At 38.2% G+C, this 18,865-nt stretch overlaps 1 protein-coding gene across 1 annotated transcript in view; it reads left to right on the forward strand.

Moving 5' to 3' along the window:
* Nucleotides 1-4,184: 4,184 nt before the first annotated feature.
* Nucleotides 4,185-18,865, forward strand: part of LOC139743338 (uncharacterized) — a gene marked incomplete at its 5' end in the record, with an annotated part of 200,183 nt that continues 185,502 nt past the window's right edge. Inside the window, one exon of the mRNA XM_071653828.1 lies at nucleotides 4,185-4,302. Coding sequence (XP_071509929.1) covers nucleotides 4,185-4,302 — 118 coding nt within the window. The remainder of the gene's footprint in view (nucleotides 4,303-18,865) is intronic.

Raw genomic sequence — 18,865 nt, forward strand, 5'->3', positions numbered from 1 at the left:
TAACAAACCTGGCTTCAGAGTAAGAAAACACCGTTTGGGGGCCGTTGTTGTATTCCGAAATTATACTGGCAGAACGTTCGACATAACAAAACTAATTTCGTTTGGATATAAACAAATATTTCTCCTTTATCATTTTTCGATTAACGATCATTCAGAATTAAGAATGTGGAGTATTATTTTACCATTATTCTTTCGGAGTAACGAACTCTCAGAGTACGAAAACTGTAACCGTTTTGGGCCGTTGTTTTATTCCGAAATTATACTGGCAGAACGTTCGAAATAACATAACTGATTTCGTTTGGAAATAAACGAACATTTCTTCTTTATCGTTTTCCGATTAACGATCATTCAGAACTAAGAATCTAAAGCATTTTATCATCATTATTCTTTGGAGTAACGAACCTTCAGAGTAAAAGAAAACTGTAACCGTTTTTGGGCCGTCCTTTTATTCCGAATTTTCACAGGCAGAAAACGTTCGAAATAACAAATCTGATTTCGTTGTGAAATGAACGGACATTTTTTCTTAATCACTTTTGGATTAACGAACCTTCAGAATAAAGAATGTAGCATTATTTTATCATTAATCTGTTGGAGTAACAAACCCCCAGAGTAAGAAAACTGCAACTGTTTTTGGGCAGTCGTTTTATTCCGAAATTTCAAGGCCAAACGTTCGAAATGACACACTGATTTCGTTTCGAAATTTACGAACATTTTTCTTTCTTTAATTTTCGGTTAACAAACCTTCAGAATAAAGAATCTACAATTTATTATTTTATCATCACTATTTCTGTCGGAGTAACAGACCCTTAGAGTACGAAAACACGCTGTTTTGTGCCGTCGTTTTATTCCCAAATTTCACTGGCAGAACGTTCAAAATAACAAAACTGATTGTGTTGTGAAATGAACGGACATTTTTTCTTAATCATTTTTGGATTAACGAACCTTCAGAATAAAGAATCTAGCATTATTTTATCATTAATCTGTCGTAGTAACGAACCCCCAGAGTAAGAAAGCTGCAACTGTTTTTGGGCAGTCGTTTTATTCCGAAATTTCACTGGCAAAACGTTCGAAATGACGCACTGATTTCGTTTTGAAATTAACGGACATTTTTCTTTATTTAATTTTCGGTTAAAAAACCTTCAGACTAAAGAATCTACAATTTATTATTTTATCATTACTATTTCTGTCGGAGTAACAGACCCTTAGAGTACTAAAACACGCTGTTTTGTACCGTCGTTTTACAATGTTTTCCGAAATTTCACTGGCAGAACGTTCGAAATAACAAAACTGATTGCGTTGTGAAATGAACAGACATTTTTTCTTAATCATTTTTGGATTAACGAACCTTCAGAATAAAGAATGTAGCATTATTTTATCATTAATCTGTCGGAGTAACGAAAAAAAAAAAAGAACCTTGGTGGTGATATTAACTGATGCTGGTGTAGAGAAAAACAAAGACAGCTTGCTCAAAAGATGCTTCCTTCTTTCAGTTTATTTTCACCCCAGTCATTCCTATTGTTCTCCTCCCATGAACCCCTGCCATGCACGGACGATGAACAAAACAAAATGTTACCGACGCTGCAGTGAAAAAAAAAAGAAAGAAACACGTGCTCGTAGCAAATTATCTACACTTTTCAAGTAAACAAATTGATGTTCGTAATGAAGAATTTTAAAAAACACGACCACAAGCAGTGGGGAAACTTGATATCATGGCTTGTGGAAATTTCCACGAAATTTCCACGAAAGCCAGGTGTCGGATAAAGGAATGCCGCGTGTACTGCCACCTTGCTTCAGTGGTCGTAAGCAGCGTGTACATAGCATGTAAACCAACTGGGAACTTGATGAATGATATTATCCTTTTATTTTCTGCCCATGAAGGCCCCCTAACCCACCTGTTAACAAACCAAGCCAGAAGCACGTGGAGCATTACGTACGTTGAACTTGAAAGACCATCATGACAGAATTACCATAAATTTCGGCCCGGAGAAGGAAAATGGAATATTCACGAATGACGTTTACAAATCCATGGAAAGTGAAGAGGCTCAAATGGAACGCATGGCTTTTTGAATAAAAAAAAATAAATAAATAACCCGCGGAAACTACCAAAACCAAAATAACAATTTGCATTTGCTTACTCCATCGCACGTTCTTTTTTCTTTTTTAAACGAAAGATGGAGTTAATTTTCTCTCTGCGGCAATGCTTTGAACGCATTGCCGATGGCCAGCTTCCTAAAGAATTGATACGAATCCTTTCAAATATATGAAACAAAGTCTAAAAATGCTGGATCCTGGCGGGGAATTCTGGTTGTATTATAAATCCTGCTCACTATCAAAATTTAATCATCTGTTCCTTGCGCAATTTTACCAACCAACTGTTCCTGAAATTTTCATCCTAATCTGTTCCCAAATTGTGACTCATTTTGCGAATAGAGAGACAGACAGGCAGACAAACGAACAAACAAACTAAAGCAGCAAAAAAAAAAAAAATACAACCTTTGGCGGAGGGGGGCATGCATTTCATATCGTTTGTTTTTGCGTAACCCGACAACAAGCGTGACATCAAGCGAGCACGTGTCAGCCTTCCTCAGCCTCCCTCGGCCTCCGACCCTCTCTTTCCGTCCTCTCTCATCTCTTTCTCTCACAATACCGTCATACACACAGGCCGCTGTGTGGCCGGCAGGGTGATGCATGTGTGTGTGGATCCCGAATCAGAGCGCATGTGAGTGAGCAAGTGTGTGATGTGGTGTGTACGTGTATGTGAAGCTAGTACGTCGCTATGTTGAGCCAAGGAGGTGAGTCTCACCTCCCTGGTTGAGCCGAGTTGTTGTGATCGGTGCGTGATAACTTTTAGCGCTTGTAAACTGCTGCTCCTTTCAACATCTAGTTTCTTTTCTAGCCAGATAATAAAGACTGAAAAAGGCGAGAAATTGGTCCGAACTTAGCTTGTCAAGCAAGCAGTTCACGCGTGGTGTTACCCTTGTCGGCAAGTTTTACCCTTGTCGGCAATTGTTTCTTCAAACCGCACGCTTGTCGGCGCCGACAAGGGTGACATACGCTGGCGAGATCCCTGGACCTATTCGGAGAACCATGCATTATGGCTGAGGCATACCAGTCGCCAAAGCGACATTTCTAGTATTCTTTTGTTTTTTATGCTGTCATATCGTCAAACTATTTGCTTATTTACTGACAGCCTTCTGTATACCTATCCCACAAAATGTACATTCTGCCATAATATCAGTCTGATCACTATTTGTTCCTTTATCCTCAATAGTGCTAAATCAACATGGGTTATTTTTTATTAGGCTATTGTACATGTTCCTTATGTAATGTACTGATATATTATTCCTGTTTTTAAATGACTATTTCATGTGTGATATGTTCAATGTAGAATATTCTGAATAAATTGAATCAAACTAAATTTTACTGAGAAATGAAATAAAAGGTTATGTTTTCGAAATCAGACAATCAGACTTGACACCTAGCCTGTAGTGGAAATACTCACATTGGAACTGGAGGAGTAACTCACATGAAATAACAGAGATTGCAAATTGTGTAATATTGTCATGATGATCAAGGTGTTATATCCCCGTCTCCACTGATATTGATATATTTTCCCAGAATGGAAGAAAAAAGTTCTCCCTGATTAGACTTTTTGGACTTCCGAAGTTTTACTACATTAGAATGTCCCTGTAGCACTTCTTTGTTCTGTGGCTGAGCCTGGAACAAACAACTTTCTCTCCTTAACTTCATCCATGACTGTATGTTTGTACAGGAATGGTTACGATACAACAGCATCTAGGCCCGGTAGTGATGTAGCACTTGTGTAAAAAAGTCTCATACAGCATGGTACAAGAGGAATGTTTTGGCACACTCTGCTAATGAACAGTCAACAGCATACAGGTCAGACTCACATATGCTCACAGCCACACATAAACAGATATATCACTATTGCTTATTAATGAATGATAGACCTACATATTTTACTATACAGTGTACATGTCTAGTTACAGTCAATGTTTATTTCATTTTCAAAGCCTGTCAAAAGTAGAAGGAATACAAGTGACATTCTGCTATTTAAGAAAGCACAATGTGATTTATTCAATATGTGGGTACTTTCCAATTTCTGGTAACAGAATTACTCATTAATTAGTTGCATCATTGTTTTCTTTTAATGAACATTTGATACAGACATTGACGAGTGTGCCAGCAATCCTTGCTTGAATGGAGGAAACTGCATCGATGAGGTCCAGGGTTACAGATGTGAGTGTGCTGTTGGATGGACTGGTCCTTCTTGTGCCATAGGTAAAGTATTAACATTTTGAATGTATTCCTTTTTCTCTAAAGGAGGATATGCAACCTCCTGTAGTCATCTCAGAATAAATTTAAAAAAAAAATCAGCCAACATACCTCATTTGTGTTTATGGTGTTCCATGCATGAATATGTTATTAATGTGTAATTTATAGAATTTATTTAAAAAAATTAAAAAAAATTAAAAAAAATTAAAAAATTAAAAATATAAAAAAAAAATTAAAAAATTAACCAAAAATAAAAATTTGGGTGGCCCGAGGCGGGCCACCAAATTTGCCCTTTTTAAAAATTTGGTGGCCCGACTTTCATTTTTGGTGGCCCCGGGCCACCGGGCCACCGCTAGTGTCGAGCCCTGTTTTATGCATGGTCAGAAGTCCCATACTATGTACTTGATCCCCCTCTCTTGGTGGCCCAAGAGAAAAATTTGTTTGCCCCCCCAAAAACAATAAAAAAAGATAAAATTCCTGCTTTTTGGGGGGATGAGTCAAATATTTAAGTTTTATCATAGTAAGAATTGGAAGCTGGACATATCTACTCATGAATAAACCTCAACAAACTCGCAACACTCACTCTCAGGCACTCATTTAGTCCTTTTTATCCATCCTTTAAACAAATTTAACTGCTGAATGAGACTAAGTATAAATATTCATTGACAGGCACATGGCTTGCAACATCCTAACATAAATAAATGACACTTTTTAAAAAATTTTGGTCGCCTGAGGCGGGCCACCAAATTTGCCCTTTTTTGAAATTTGGTGGCCCGACTTTCATTTTTGGCGGCCCCGGGCCACCGGGCCACCGCTAGTGTCGAGCCCTGTTTTATGCATGGTCAGAAGTCCCATACTATGTACTTGATCAAGTACATAGTATGGGACTTCTGACCATGCATAAAACAGGGCTCGACACTAGCGGTGGCCCGGGGCCACCAAAAATGAAAGTTGGGCCACCAAATTTCAAAAAAGGGCAAATTTGGTGGCCTGCCTTGAGCCACCAAAATTTTTTGAAAAGTGTCATTTATTTATGTTAGGATGTTGCAAGCCATGTGCCTGTCGGGCCCCATCGGGCCACCAAATAAAAAAGTTAGTGTGGAGCCCTGCATAAAAGCATGATCACCACTGGGATAGGATCTAAATTTCTTTAGTTCTCTAATGAAACCTGCATTGTTAGAATTAATGGATTCTTGCACAAAATTAATCAGTATTTTTGTAATCACTCAAAGATTATGGCTACTACTGGGCAATTCCATAAATTCGGACGTACATTTTGAACACATTATTTAGCTGCCCAAGATACAAAGATTGAAAATATGAAACTTTTTTCTGGCCATGATATGACAAGTGGTCAGTACAAAACAATTAACTATGAAAAAATTATGCCAAGACCTCAGTGACCTTGGAATGATTAAAAGATAGCATGTGTTCGGACGTACACAGAAAAAGTGAATTTTCTGACTTCGTAAGTTCAGTAGCAAAGTTCTGTGAAGTATGCAATATTTTTCTAAAAATTCACATTATATCAGTTAAAGTAGATGTGAAATGATGTAGAAACATAAAAAGAATTAGCAATTTAGACAATTAACATGGAAATTTTTATGTTTGTTTTTTGTTTCGGACGTACAGTTTCGGACGTACACGACCGCCGTTTCGGACGTACACTATGTACGCCCTCAACAACACTTATAATAAAGGCAAAAAGACATTTGTTACATAACTATTATTCATCCTAGGCCCTTCTCAGATGATAGCACTTGTCTATCATGTCAGCATTACCAGTGTAAATGAATAAAAGAGATTCAGAACATGAAAACTACTGTGTACATAGGGTTTGTGCATTATCAGCTGCCTTAATACATGTAACAATATTCAGGCATGATAAGTATATGTACGTACATGTACTTATATTACAGAACCAAAATTCTAATAACAAACTTTGTGATTATAACACAAAATACAGCCTAAAAACTAACTGGCCAGAACAACAGAAACACATGTGTTGCAAACTGTAGGTAACCAATTACTATTTTGATTTATAGAAACATTATATTTCTGTTTATTTTTTTTTCACAATGAATGTGATCAAGGTACAAAATAATGTACGGTCAACGAAGTACTGTACCAGATGCATGTATTTACAAACAGAAAGAAAAATAAAATTTGTGGAAAATAGAAAGATTTACATTAGTAGCCAATAACTGTATACTGACTAGATATTTGTTACATGTATACCATGGTGGCAAAACAATACATTTTTTTTTTTTTTTACAGACAACAGTAGAGTAATCCTGACACAATGGATATTGTTCATGGGCAAGTCAAAGCTATTTTATTTTGCCATCTTATGGGAAAGAAGAGTAAATAATCAAAAGAAACCATTTGCTGATTACTTTATGTTGATTCAACAGTAAGTACATGAATTGGACCAGAAAATTTTACATGAAATTTTACTCTGTTCTCAAAATTCTCTGAACTTTCAATGAAAAGAGCAAAGCAAAATGTGCATGGTCACATTCAATTTATGAGTGATTTATATATTAAACACAACATTCAGTGTAATTTAAACATTATGGGTTCCTTTTTTGTGAGGTCAAGCTCACAGAAACATGCATGGTAATGTATGAAGAAAGTAACATATCACTGGACAGTTTTGCATTATGCTTGGAATATTCTGGTAATCATAGGCCTTTTGATGTTGTTGTTTTTTTAGATATTAGATTTTTAATAGTGAAATGTTATTGAGTGCCTGCTAACCATTGGGCTCTATGCAGTGTATTTTTGTTGCATAATTTATTATATGAAAAAATCTTATTCACTCTGAAATATTTATCATTATTATTATAAATCACTAACACTATCATGACCATTTTTATGGCATGACCAGCTCCCGTACTCCTTCGGCAGCAACATTAGTCTGTAATTTTCAAATGAATGATTATTAACAGTGCATGAAGATAAATCACAAATTAGACAGGGCTGCACAGTTTAATACCCATTTTTTCTACTGGTCAGACTGGTCTGTCAGACCAGTAGGTGCCCAGTTTTTCCATCCTTTACTAGTCCATTCTTTCAAAAAAAATTACTGGTCCGACAGTAATTTTTACTTGTGCTGGACCATCGGACCAGTGCCAGTGTGCAGCATTGAATTAAATCATTAAATTGAAAAGATATGATATGACATAGATACTATAGTAGACCATGAAACCGATTTTGAAAGAAGATAAATACATCATAGCTTTGTCAAGAAAATTGACAATTAAGGTTTAGGAACTAACCAAAGTGAATTGAACATTGTATGTTTTTGAGGTCTTAGGTCATAACAATGTCTATTGTTGCCTAAATTGCAGGTTGTGTGTCCATATATCTGTAATAAAAAAGCATGAAGATGCAGATGATACCTTCAAGTCACAGGATTAGGATTGTAAACACCAGCCGACAAAAATGGTAGTAAACAGTACATTGTAGTATTGCAATGTGAACGCAAGGTGATAAGAAGCTGAAATACTCAGTCTAGGCCAAAATAGGAGGGTATTTCATACAACAAGCCACCTTCTCAGCTCTATGTAAGTTAAAGCAAGTAATCAATATCTGTCTTTGTAAAGACACATTGTCTAAAGAATGTCCCAGAATGTTGCTATGACCATTCCCTACTGCTGGTGGTTTTCATACATTCCACAGTATCAACTTCAGACCGCTCTTTCTGTTCAGCCTAACTTGTTTGTGTACACACATACATGGACAGAATTTGTTATTTAATGAATAATTAAAATTTTATTGAATATTATAAACCTATGTATACAAGAGGATTAGACACAGAAATGTATTCCTTAAACATGTAAGCTCAATGGGATTGTTTTCAATGGCTTCCAGAGCACAGTAAGAAGTCAACATGAAAAGTGTTTCGGACGTACATAAAAGTTGTTTCGGACGTACATAAAAATGTGTACGTCCGAACACATATTTTTTTCATTAATTAGAGATAATTACAAAATTCTACAGTTACACATTTGAAAAGCAACAAAAACTTGCTTTGCATTGAGATTTTGCAGTTTGTTGGCATTCAAGTTTTTATGTAGGATTAAAAAAAGGTGTTTTTTTGTTTCGGACGTACATTGAAATAATGCATAAAATAAAAGTGAAGAAAACAACATAAATTGTCACTTTCACATTCTCTACCCTATGGATATGGAAAAAGTGATTCATTACCTTCATATTTAATGATGTAGTGAGTTGAAAAGTTTCCTTTTCCTTCACAAAAAATATCAAATGAAATAGTGGATTATAAAAGTGGTTCCAGAGCAGTTGTTAAATGGCTTCATTGAAATCACTCCTGTGACCTTGACCTTGGTTAAGTATATTTCTAATTTACATTTTTGAACAGTTTGAACAATTCCCATCAAAATGATATATAATTTGTGCTGATAATTTCATTTTGAAAAATTGACCCTCTGGTTGACAAATTTATGGAATTGCCCTACTGCAATCTGTTATTATCAGTTGCAATAAAAACAACTTGATGCTAGAAATCATCGATTTGAATCGGAAATACGCAGTACCTGCTGCATGCAATACTGATTGAAATCAGCACTGGCTGTTGGGCTGCAGCTTGCTGGTCCAGTGGATACAACGTCTCTCAGGTAGTCAGGAGATCGTTGGTTTGAGTCCAACCCGAGTATGTGTGCCCATGATTTTTTATCAGGGCCACTGCTTAAACACTGATTAATTGGTGTTTATTTACATCTATGTACCGCAATCTGTCAATCACTGCATTGTTGTTTGCATTTTTGTTATCAAAATGAACATAAAGAATGCAATGAACATTATGTAAGTATTTTTGATAATGCATAAGGAATTTGTAGATTTTTTTTTCTTTTACAAGTTTATCCAATATGCATGAGCAACAACTATACATGATGGAACGAACTTGAAGGTGAATTAAACTAACACTGCTCAGTCTTTTTTTTTTCTTCTTTCTTTTTTTTAAGGAGATGGGGATGACATAGCAGGGAGTATGTGAAAAAAAAAAAATTTAAAAACTCAAGAAAAGGAAAATATAGGTTTCAAAGTAAATATCTTAACTTGAATTAATGTAAAGGTGACTACTCTCATTTTGTAGCCAAAAAGTTAAAGTATCTCATTTTCAGCTATGGAAAGAAAGTATTAAATTATTTACATTTTTGCAAGAATTACTGCCTCCATTTGCATAATCAAAATGGCAGCCTTATGTTTCAGACAATTTTAAGATATTCGCCTAAATTAGTTGGATCATTTTTTTATCTAGTTCCTTTATTGAACATGACCCCATATGATCTAGATTGATTTGTAATAGGTCAATCCAAGATCAACTAATCAATTATGCAAAGAATGCATTTCCTGGGACAAAATGTCCTATACATGAGGATTTGAGTACATGCATTTTCTCAAGTTTTTTCTGAAGATTTCAAACATTGACCAGTCATACTAATTTCAGAAGTTCTGATTTATTAGTTTTAACTCCTTATTAACCAAACTAGGAGTTGACATTTGATAAGTCTTTCATTTTGTAACTAAACTAACTTCCATAGTATTTAAGCAATCAATTTCAAAATTGGTATCTATGATGATCTGTAAGTGTAGTTATGCGAGACGCTCTTTGTGTTTCAGCCGTAATCTAGCAGAACTCCCTAAGTCGATTTTGGTCGATTTTCAGGTTTTGAGTGTTTTGTGTGTTTTTTCTCATGCTCTTTCAAGTGGGCCAAAAAATAAGTTGTGATTCGGTACAGAAAGTTATTTTTAGAAAGTAATTTTGGCAAGTTTCCTGAGGAGAGAGGGCCATTAATCTGGCAGAACTGCGTAAGGCGAGATACGAAATGAATTTTCCGATGTTAATCAGGCAGAACTGCGTAAGTCGACTTACGACAACGCTTGGACCAAGGTGTTCCTGCATCCCGCACAGACATGGTATATCTTAACACGCGTGTGCGCGGCCTTGGTAGTGACGAACGCGCTGCGTGTTGTTTTGTAGTTAACCATGCAGCCGCCGCTGCGCAAGCTAGCAGTGCCTAGCTAGCTAGACACAGAGTACTCGACGACAGTCACGCTAAAGCAATGGATCCAAAAGCAATGACCCTCAACTCTTGGGGGAAATTGCCACTTTCTTTCCCTTCATAGACTGGCAGGCTTCAAAACAGGTCAATATGCGGTATGCCTTACTATTAAGTTTTGCCACAATCTAGGGTTTTTCAAGTCTAGAGCATTTCTAGATCTAACAAACGTTATAGTTTGCATCTTGTCTGACATCACGCTCCAGTCAACTTTAGGCCTAGGGTCTACTTAGTACTGCAGCACTTGTCCATTGTTAGTGTACGTGAAATCAATGTACTGTGCGGTAGGTCACGCGAACAACAATATCTGTAATCCATAGCTTCTCATTTTGTTTTTCATTGTAATAAGCGGTTAGTTGGCTTGGATCTATGGGATTGATCTCCCGAGAAGTTTAATGAATATCTAGGATACCGTCCATAACGATGGCATTTTCGATCCAATCCTAAAGACGTCAGAAATTGGCCACTACTAACACTTTTACAAGTTAACTCTTATATACCGGTACCGTACCGGTACTCCCGGTAGAGTTGTACATTACTACTGTTACTTAACTTAGGCCGAATCGCCGGTTATTCTGTCTTTACTCAAGTTTCTAGTTTTTTAGATTTTATTCGGCATAGACATTCTTTAAGTCTGTAATACGAATAATCTAGAATCTACAGGTTAAAAGCTAAATTATAACCATTTAGCCCTAGAAATAGATCTGAAACTAAGATCTAGATCTGTGATCTATATTACTATTACTAGACACTATAGGCTAGGCCCCTATAGATTTTATAGACTTAGCGTTAGTCATTAGATAGGCAGGTTAGGCTCTACGTTGTTCTTAGATCTACTATAACATTAGTACTAGATCCCCAATAGACAGTCTAGCTCTAGATTTAGCCCCTACCTGGATATAGATCTAGTGTCTAGACTAGAAACTAATTTTCATTGATATTAGTCTGTTAATGACGCCCCAAAATAGATGTCTGGATGTTACATAGACCTAGACGATTGAGTAGAAAGAGTTCGAGAGTTCTAGTACGTTTTAGGCCTGCGTAGAGAGTAGAACACTACTACCTACCCTAGTAGTGCTGTAGTACTGTAGGAGTGGCTAGTAGTTAGTCGGCACAAACGAGACCTAGGGTCTGTTTTCTATTTCTAATAAAGCTGTAAATAAACTTTTAGTCAGGCCTAGCTCCTAGTATTCTTTAGTTTAAATAGAGTTTAGGCCTTCAGCCAAAAGGGTCTAGGCATACTCTTACTTTGGGTATACAGTAGGAATGATGAGATCAGTAGGCCTATCGTATGCAGATCCCTATACCGCTCTACTACAGTACTAGTCTCTAGATGTCTAGTGTATCATTAGGCCTGAATAGACTACGGTCTAGACGGTCTACAATGTAGTACCTGCAGTCTTGATGAACATATAGCTGAACATCTAGTCTAATATCATTCTTAATCCAAATGCAATGCTTCATGAGATCGACAATAACCTAGTAGCTGCCAGGCTTTTGATGTAGCGTTACTTCTCTTGCCGCTAAATAATACTGAAACATGTACACAGACGGACAATATTTGAGGAAAGCAAGTTATTTTCTACATACGAAAGAATGGATAAAATGAAATTGAATGTGAATCAGTAATGATGACTTTATACAATGTGAACAACAGGGCTGCCAACCTTGAGTGAGAGTTTGGCGTGAGACACTGCGAGGGAGCGGAGCGACCTCCTGGCTAGCACCTGGCGGCCTGCTGTGCGGCCGTACGGACGTACGTACTACGTACACAGTCAGTGTATGTAAAGCGATGTAAAGCACACGTCATAGCCATACATGTACTGTAATTTGCCAAAAGTACCAGCTACACTCACGTGGTATAGGTAGAAGCCAATCGTAATCCAATAGCTCGTCTTTGCGCGCGAACCGAAAACGATTATTATTGGTTAAGCTTTACACCCGCGCTGGAAAATCTCGACATTTTGGGCTTGGGCATATTGATATTCGGAATATCAGAGAATTTAGAGATATATTTATTTTTGTAGTCATGTACAGTCCATTTAGGGGGTTTAGCGTGAGATTTCGTTTATCAGAGTGAGACAGTCAAAATTGGTTGAATTGCGTGAGTCTCACGCTCAATGCGTGAGAGTTGGCAGCCCTGGAACAAGTATTTCAAAAAAAATGTACTCGATCTAAAATATTCATTGTTTTGACACTGCATCCGCTGAATAGTAAGGGGGATGGATGGTAAAATCCGATGGACAATCCGCAGAAAATAGACTGAGATACGTAGTTCTGGCTGGTAAACCACGTGTTTATCAGTCAAAACTGCGTATCTCTAGGAGATACGCAGTTCTGGCTGATTAGCACGTGGTTAACGACGAAAAGAGATACGTAGTTCGGCCTGATGAAACACGTGCTTATCAGGCAGAACTGCGTATCTCCTAGAGATACGCAGTTCTGCCTGAAAAACCCCCCGCATGGCCAAAGACTTACGCAGTTCTGGCTGATCAACCCGGGCACGTGACCAGAGATACGCAGTTCTGCCAGATTATGATCGCAAAAATTTGGCGATGATTAATCTGGCAGAACTGCGTAAGTTTTTTAAAATGGTAATTATTACTACTTAAAAAGGTCAAATTGTCATTTTTTTGCTGGAAATAAATTCTTTAGACCAATTATGACCAAGAAAAGAAGAAAAATGCAACTCATCATATCCCAGTTTAGAAAGGTGTAACATTGAATCTTAAAACCCGATTTCTGGCGTAATGAGTTAAAGGAGATACACAGTTCTGCCAGATTACGGCCAGTTTGTACTTGACAAAGCGTTGCCATGGTAACCGCATGTTTTCTTCAAAATCTTGTGCAGTGAACAACTTCCACAGTTTTGAAGCAATTGAAATCAAATTTGTCAGGCATTATGGCCTTGAGGCATAGATGTGGAACACATAATTTTTGTGTTTGTCGGACAAAGCATTGCCATGGTAATCATAATTTTACCAAAACCTTGTGGATTGAATAACTTCCACATCACTCAAGCAATTAACGTCAAATTTAGTATGTATGATGATCGGGAGGTGTAGTTATGCAAGACACCAAAATGTGTTGATATAAGAAAAGTGTGTTGCCATGGTAACCACTCATTTTTGTATCAAATTGAACCATTTAATCTATGAAGGTGAAATTTGGTGTGTATGATGCTCCTTAAGTGTAGTTTTGCGAAATGTCCTTTGTACTTGTATCGGACAATGCGTTGCCATGGTAACCGCATTTTTTAAAAAAAAATCCTGTGGAGTGAACTTCTTCCACAGTTTTCAAGCGATTGAAACCAAATTTGGTAGACATTATGGCCCTGAGGTATAGATGTGGAACACATAATTTTTGTGTTTGTCACACAAACTGTTGCCATGGTAACCACAATTTTACCCAAACCTTGCAGATTAAATAACTTTTCCTTCATTCAATCAATTAAAGTCAAATTTAGTATGTATCATGATCTAGAAGTGTAGTTTTGAAAGACACCAATGTGTTAGTTTAAGGAAATGTGTTGCCATGGTAACTATTCATTTTTGTATCAACATAAACCATTCAAGCTATGAAGGTCAAATTTGGTGTGCATGATGGTCTTTAAAGTGAAAACAAAGTTCTGGTAAGGGCTTGAAAACCCGTCTGGCACCATTTCATATTTGCTTGCAATATATCGAAAGAGTCTACAAAGAAACTTACCTGGCTGATGCGGTTTGCCGGAATGATGAGTCGTTTTAGAGTATTTTGAGAAAAATAATAAAAGTCGGAAAACCGACTTTTATTCCAGAAGGCTCCAGACTAACTTGGTCTCAGGGAAAACTCGACCCTATTTCAGGCAATTTACACACAGTTCGTGATCGCCATATTCTACTGTATAATACCAAACGAGGCCTAACTGAACAGACAGGAAAGTGCGTGCTAATCCTGTACAAAACAAATGGACAGCGCGTGGTCCTCAAGCCTATACGCACATCACCTCAGTTGCTGAGACGCGCGGTCTTTGAAGTTTTTGTTGTTGTTTATCAAGCGTCTTTGATTGTTTTTAGAGGTGCTTGATAGGCGCACACTAATTTTGCAAGCGCGCCAAAGAGGTTTTTGATGCGCGCGTTGTAACAACTCGACCATTATACTGAAGGCAGCCAGAACGCGAAGCGCTACAATGTAGTTTATACAGGCCGCTCCCATAGTACAACACTGTACAATCCAGAGGGACAACCAACACAACTCAGCCCGCCGTCAAAGCGAGGCCGAGTTATCCCCGAGTCCGAGTTTAGCCTGACCCCGTTCGGGTAAGTTCTGAGACTGAACCTTTTTGGTTAATATTTCGCATTTTCGTCGTTACCCATCGTATATCTTGTTATTACAGCGTTATTCCGCACATTTCCTAGGCAAACGTTCACATTTGGGAGCGAAATTTGACAACTTTTGCAGGCGTATCAGAACTATGTTTTGGCTTTAAGTGTAGTTATGCAAAAGGTCCCTTGTGTTTGTATCAGACAATGCATTGCCATGGTAACCATACTTTTTACCCAAACCTTGTGGAACTCAGTGTCAACTCTGTAATTGTACAGTAAACTAAAATTATTCTATTTCCAATTCGACAAGTGCACAAACTTGGTATTAACGTCATTGCCCTCAGGACATCACATACTATAAAGCAACACTAGGTGCGGGGGTATTAATCACCTTCAGCGATAATTCTAGTTTTCAACAGGCAACCAGTGCAGTTGATTCAACAAAGGAGAGCTCTGTTATGCTTCTTAAAGACCTAATAAAATGGTTTAGGCATTTTTTTCTCAATGATGTAATAATATTAAATGTTAAATTCTAAGTAATTCTATGGTTGTGCGGGGTTTTTTACTGTTCTAAATTTTGTTCTATATTTGTTAACATAATGGATGCAATTTCCTCGGTTTTGGAAAACTTGCTATACTTTCACCGCATGCGGCGCACTATCACTTCTAAATTGTGATGACGTCTAAGAACGGAGTCGTTCACGACCAGTCTAGCTGTAGCCAGCGAGCTAGCAAGGCTATGCTAGCACAGCGCAGCGAGCGACAGCCGGCCATCGGCGGCTGCACTGGCTAGCGCTGGCGGGGGAGCGAGCTAGCGAGCGCATAGCAGGTGCTGCGCTGCACTATTGTCATTGGCTAAGCCTTTAGACAAAAGAATATTTAATGAACTGTATCGGATTTAATACTGCCAATAATACAGATTACAACTGTGATACGCTTGGATATCCATTATTTTCGGCAAACTCGTGAAATAGGCCCCACCACTGCGTGTCTGTACTAATAGTAATACTACGGCGACTCGCCTGTTTCAGCCCCACCGTGTGGCGTTCATCTCGGTAGGTAAGCACGGCGGTGGGGCTGCCTTCCACAGTGAATACTCGTGAATGCGGCGAAAATGACTTCATAATATGGCCCTCGACTAATTTAATGGCCAATTTAACCATAAATACAACCCTACCTAACCCTAAACCCTAGGAGGACCTACCCTTGCTTGCTATAAACGCACGGGTACGGTGCACGCGCACTGCGGTGGGGCCCATTTCACGATAGCCCTACCACCACTGCGTGTCTGTACTAATACTACGGCGACTCGCCTGCTTTATAGGCCTAGACCTACTCGTGAATCCAGCCCCACCGTGGCATTCATTGGTAGATAAGCACGGCGTTTGGGCTTCCTTCCACAGTATGATTTTTAGCATAAAACAAAAACTACTCGACCAAAATTGACGATAATTCTTGGTATCGTTTTTCTTAGAAAATGGCGCATCTAAATTACTGATAACAAATAGTGCAGAAACTGACTATGGGAAACTGGTTAGGCCTTTTTTTTTTTCTTTTTTTTTTTGAGCCACGACCCACCCTGTGACAACATATCCCCCTAACCGTTAGGCGTTAGAGTGTAGCCTCTGTACTACTACCAAAGATTGCTATTACTACTTACTAGTCTACTAGACCTAGTGCGCCGTAGTGGTAATAGTACTACTACTAGTAGTAGTACTAGTAGACTGCTATTAGATCTACTACTAGACTACTACTGGTAGTTTAACTTGTAAGTGTAGCGCCGAAACTTTTAGGGTGGGGGAGGACCTTTCGTAAAACACAGATATTAATACGCAGCGGAAGAATTTTGGTTGGGCTTATTGTTATGTGTATGTACTATTATGTTAACATACACTAACACTCGAAATATATCCCCTCCTTTCGGTCTACGGGAAGGTTTCAAACATATGTGCAGTGTGTAACAAGTCACATCAACATCACTCAGTCACAACTATACACATTCACACATACAGCATGGTGAAACACTTTCATCTACGCTCACCATCATGCATACTATGCTCACCAGTAAGGAGTAATTAAATAAATTTACTACCATGACTGCTAATCAATAACTATTAGACAACTGTCTTTAAAGGAAATACATAGCTTCCTTTAATGATTATAATAAGAAACACATATACATTATGTACAATATGATTTAGTCATGCCAAGGGCATTCCAATCAGACCCTACATGTCTGGATTTAGTTGTCCTGTTTCTCAACGGTTTTATTTCTTAAGTCATTACAAGCTTGTTCCTAACAATTTAACCAAGTACGAGCCATTGCAACGATTGAGCAAGTTTTCAGTGCAGACATTTTACATAAGCCATTGTTTCAGGTCACTGTAGTCGAGTTGACCTGAAATACCAAAAGTTGTGAAGACTGTCAAAAGCTGGGATGCTCAACACATCCTCGCTCTTTGAAGAGCGGGAGCAAAAAAAGAGATTATCGAATGATTTCTTATATCTAACTTCAAAAACATAATTTATTAAATGAAGCAAAACTTCATGGATCAAACATGAATCAATTGAATCTTGAAACGTTGTGTTAAAACATAAATAACATTCGATACATAAATGCATTGAAAGTAATATACGGCAAGTGCATGATCTGTTCAGTTAAGCTTTACATAAATGCATTGTGAGCCTAATGTGATATCGCAGCAACAGATAGCTGCAGTCTATCTGGTTGTCCTGACAATACCACTTTATTTAAATCCAAAACAAATGTGACTTTCACTTCAAAGTCATGCAATTGAAGCGTCAAACAAAGCACCATGTGCGGCGTATATTAGCAACACTGAACAGATGAACAAATGACCTAATGTACAATTTACCAAAGTGTCAGTACTTATCATTAAAGCAAATGAGCTTAACTTGTGGAATCAATAAAATGTTAAGGCACGTGTTATCAATTGACTTGTTTCAAATACTTGAACTACAGCAAAATCTCATTAATCCTAAATGATATTACTTGAAAGCAATCACACATATCAATAACTACATACATTAAATTGAGTGCAAATAGCTTACCTGAAATACCAAAAGTCGTGAAGACTGTCAAAAGCTGGGATGCTCAACACATCCTCGCTCTTTGAAGAGCGGGAGCAAAAGAGGAGGAAGTTTGAGCCAAGATGATGCAAGTTGAGGTGGACAGTACCACCTTGCTAAATTAGAGGGTGGATACTGTAATCTGAGGGGGGGGGGGATGGTTGTGGAGTCTTCAGGTAAAGCATATTTGTACTACATAGTGTGCTGTTTTACCACATTGTAATTAGCACTTATACACATAACACATGAAACACATTGTCTTAAACTAATTACTCTCAAATATCATGATTTCAATATACTCGAGTAACTTTTATCCACCTTCATCTGTTGAGATGGAAGAGCCCATTTCTCATTAAATGACTAACGCTACTTTCTCGAGAAAAGGCAATAGAGAGGGGTAGGGAGAGGAAGTGGTAGGTAGAGGGAGTAAGGGGAGACAGAGAGAGAGGGAGTTTGGGAACCAAGAGTGGGAGTGGATAAAGCAAGAGAGAGGAGAGAGGGAAAGAAAAGGGCAGTGACGCAAGCTCCTACCAGAAGCTGGTATATATCATGTGCATTACCATGGCAACCACACTGGCTGGACTTCGGAACCTGTCAGCACACAGGTGTGTGTTTAGAGCGGTCCATTACTGACCGGTAGTGACCACAGTGCTTAGGAATGTGAGCTGCTTGCCCACTTTCATTTCGTTGCAGCATCCTGGTCATCCTATATACTAGTTTAAACCATTTAAACTATACAACATGAAACATATCATTTAATGTTGCACCAAACAGGGGCTACATAAGCGCCGGCCGACGGGCCAGGCCACGGCCGGGACGCTCCCGCTTGCTTGCTGCGGCTGGAGTAGCCGCTCACTTTGTGAGCGAGCTGGGCCTGTTCTTCTAATCTACTTACTAGACAAACAGTTACAACTTACAATGTCAATCATATTCTGAATACAGTATATCCTTTCTAAGGTTAAACTATATGGGGGCATACCAGACATACCAATCTGTATTTCCCAGGCGATCGTTTCCATGAGGTCTATTCTCGGGCTTGGTGCCATGTTCATACGCTCTTGCACTGGCAGCGGGGGAGATGCAGCT

The sequence above is a fragment of the Diadema antillarum genome, unplaced genomic scaffold (genome assembly GCF_040938485.1).
Source record: "Diadema antillarum isolate AM-2024a unplaced genomic scaffold, OU_Dant_1.0 seq00001070_RagTag, whole genome shotgun sequence".
Classification (NCBI taxonomy): domain Eukaryota; kingdom Metazoa; phylum Echinodermata; class Echinoidea; order Diadematoida; family Diadematidae; genus Diadema; species Diadema antillarum.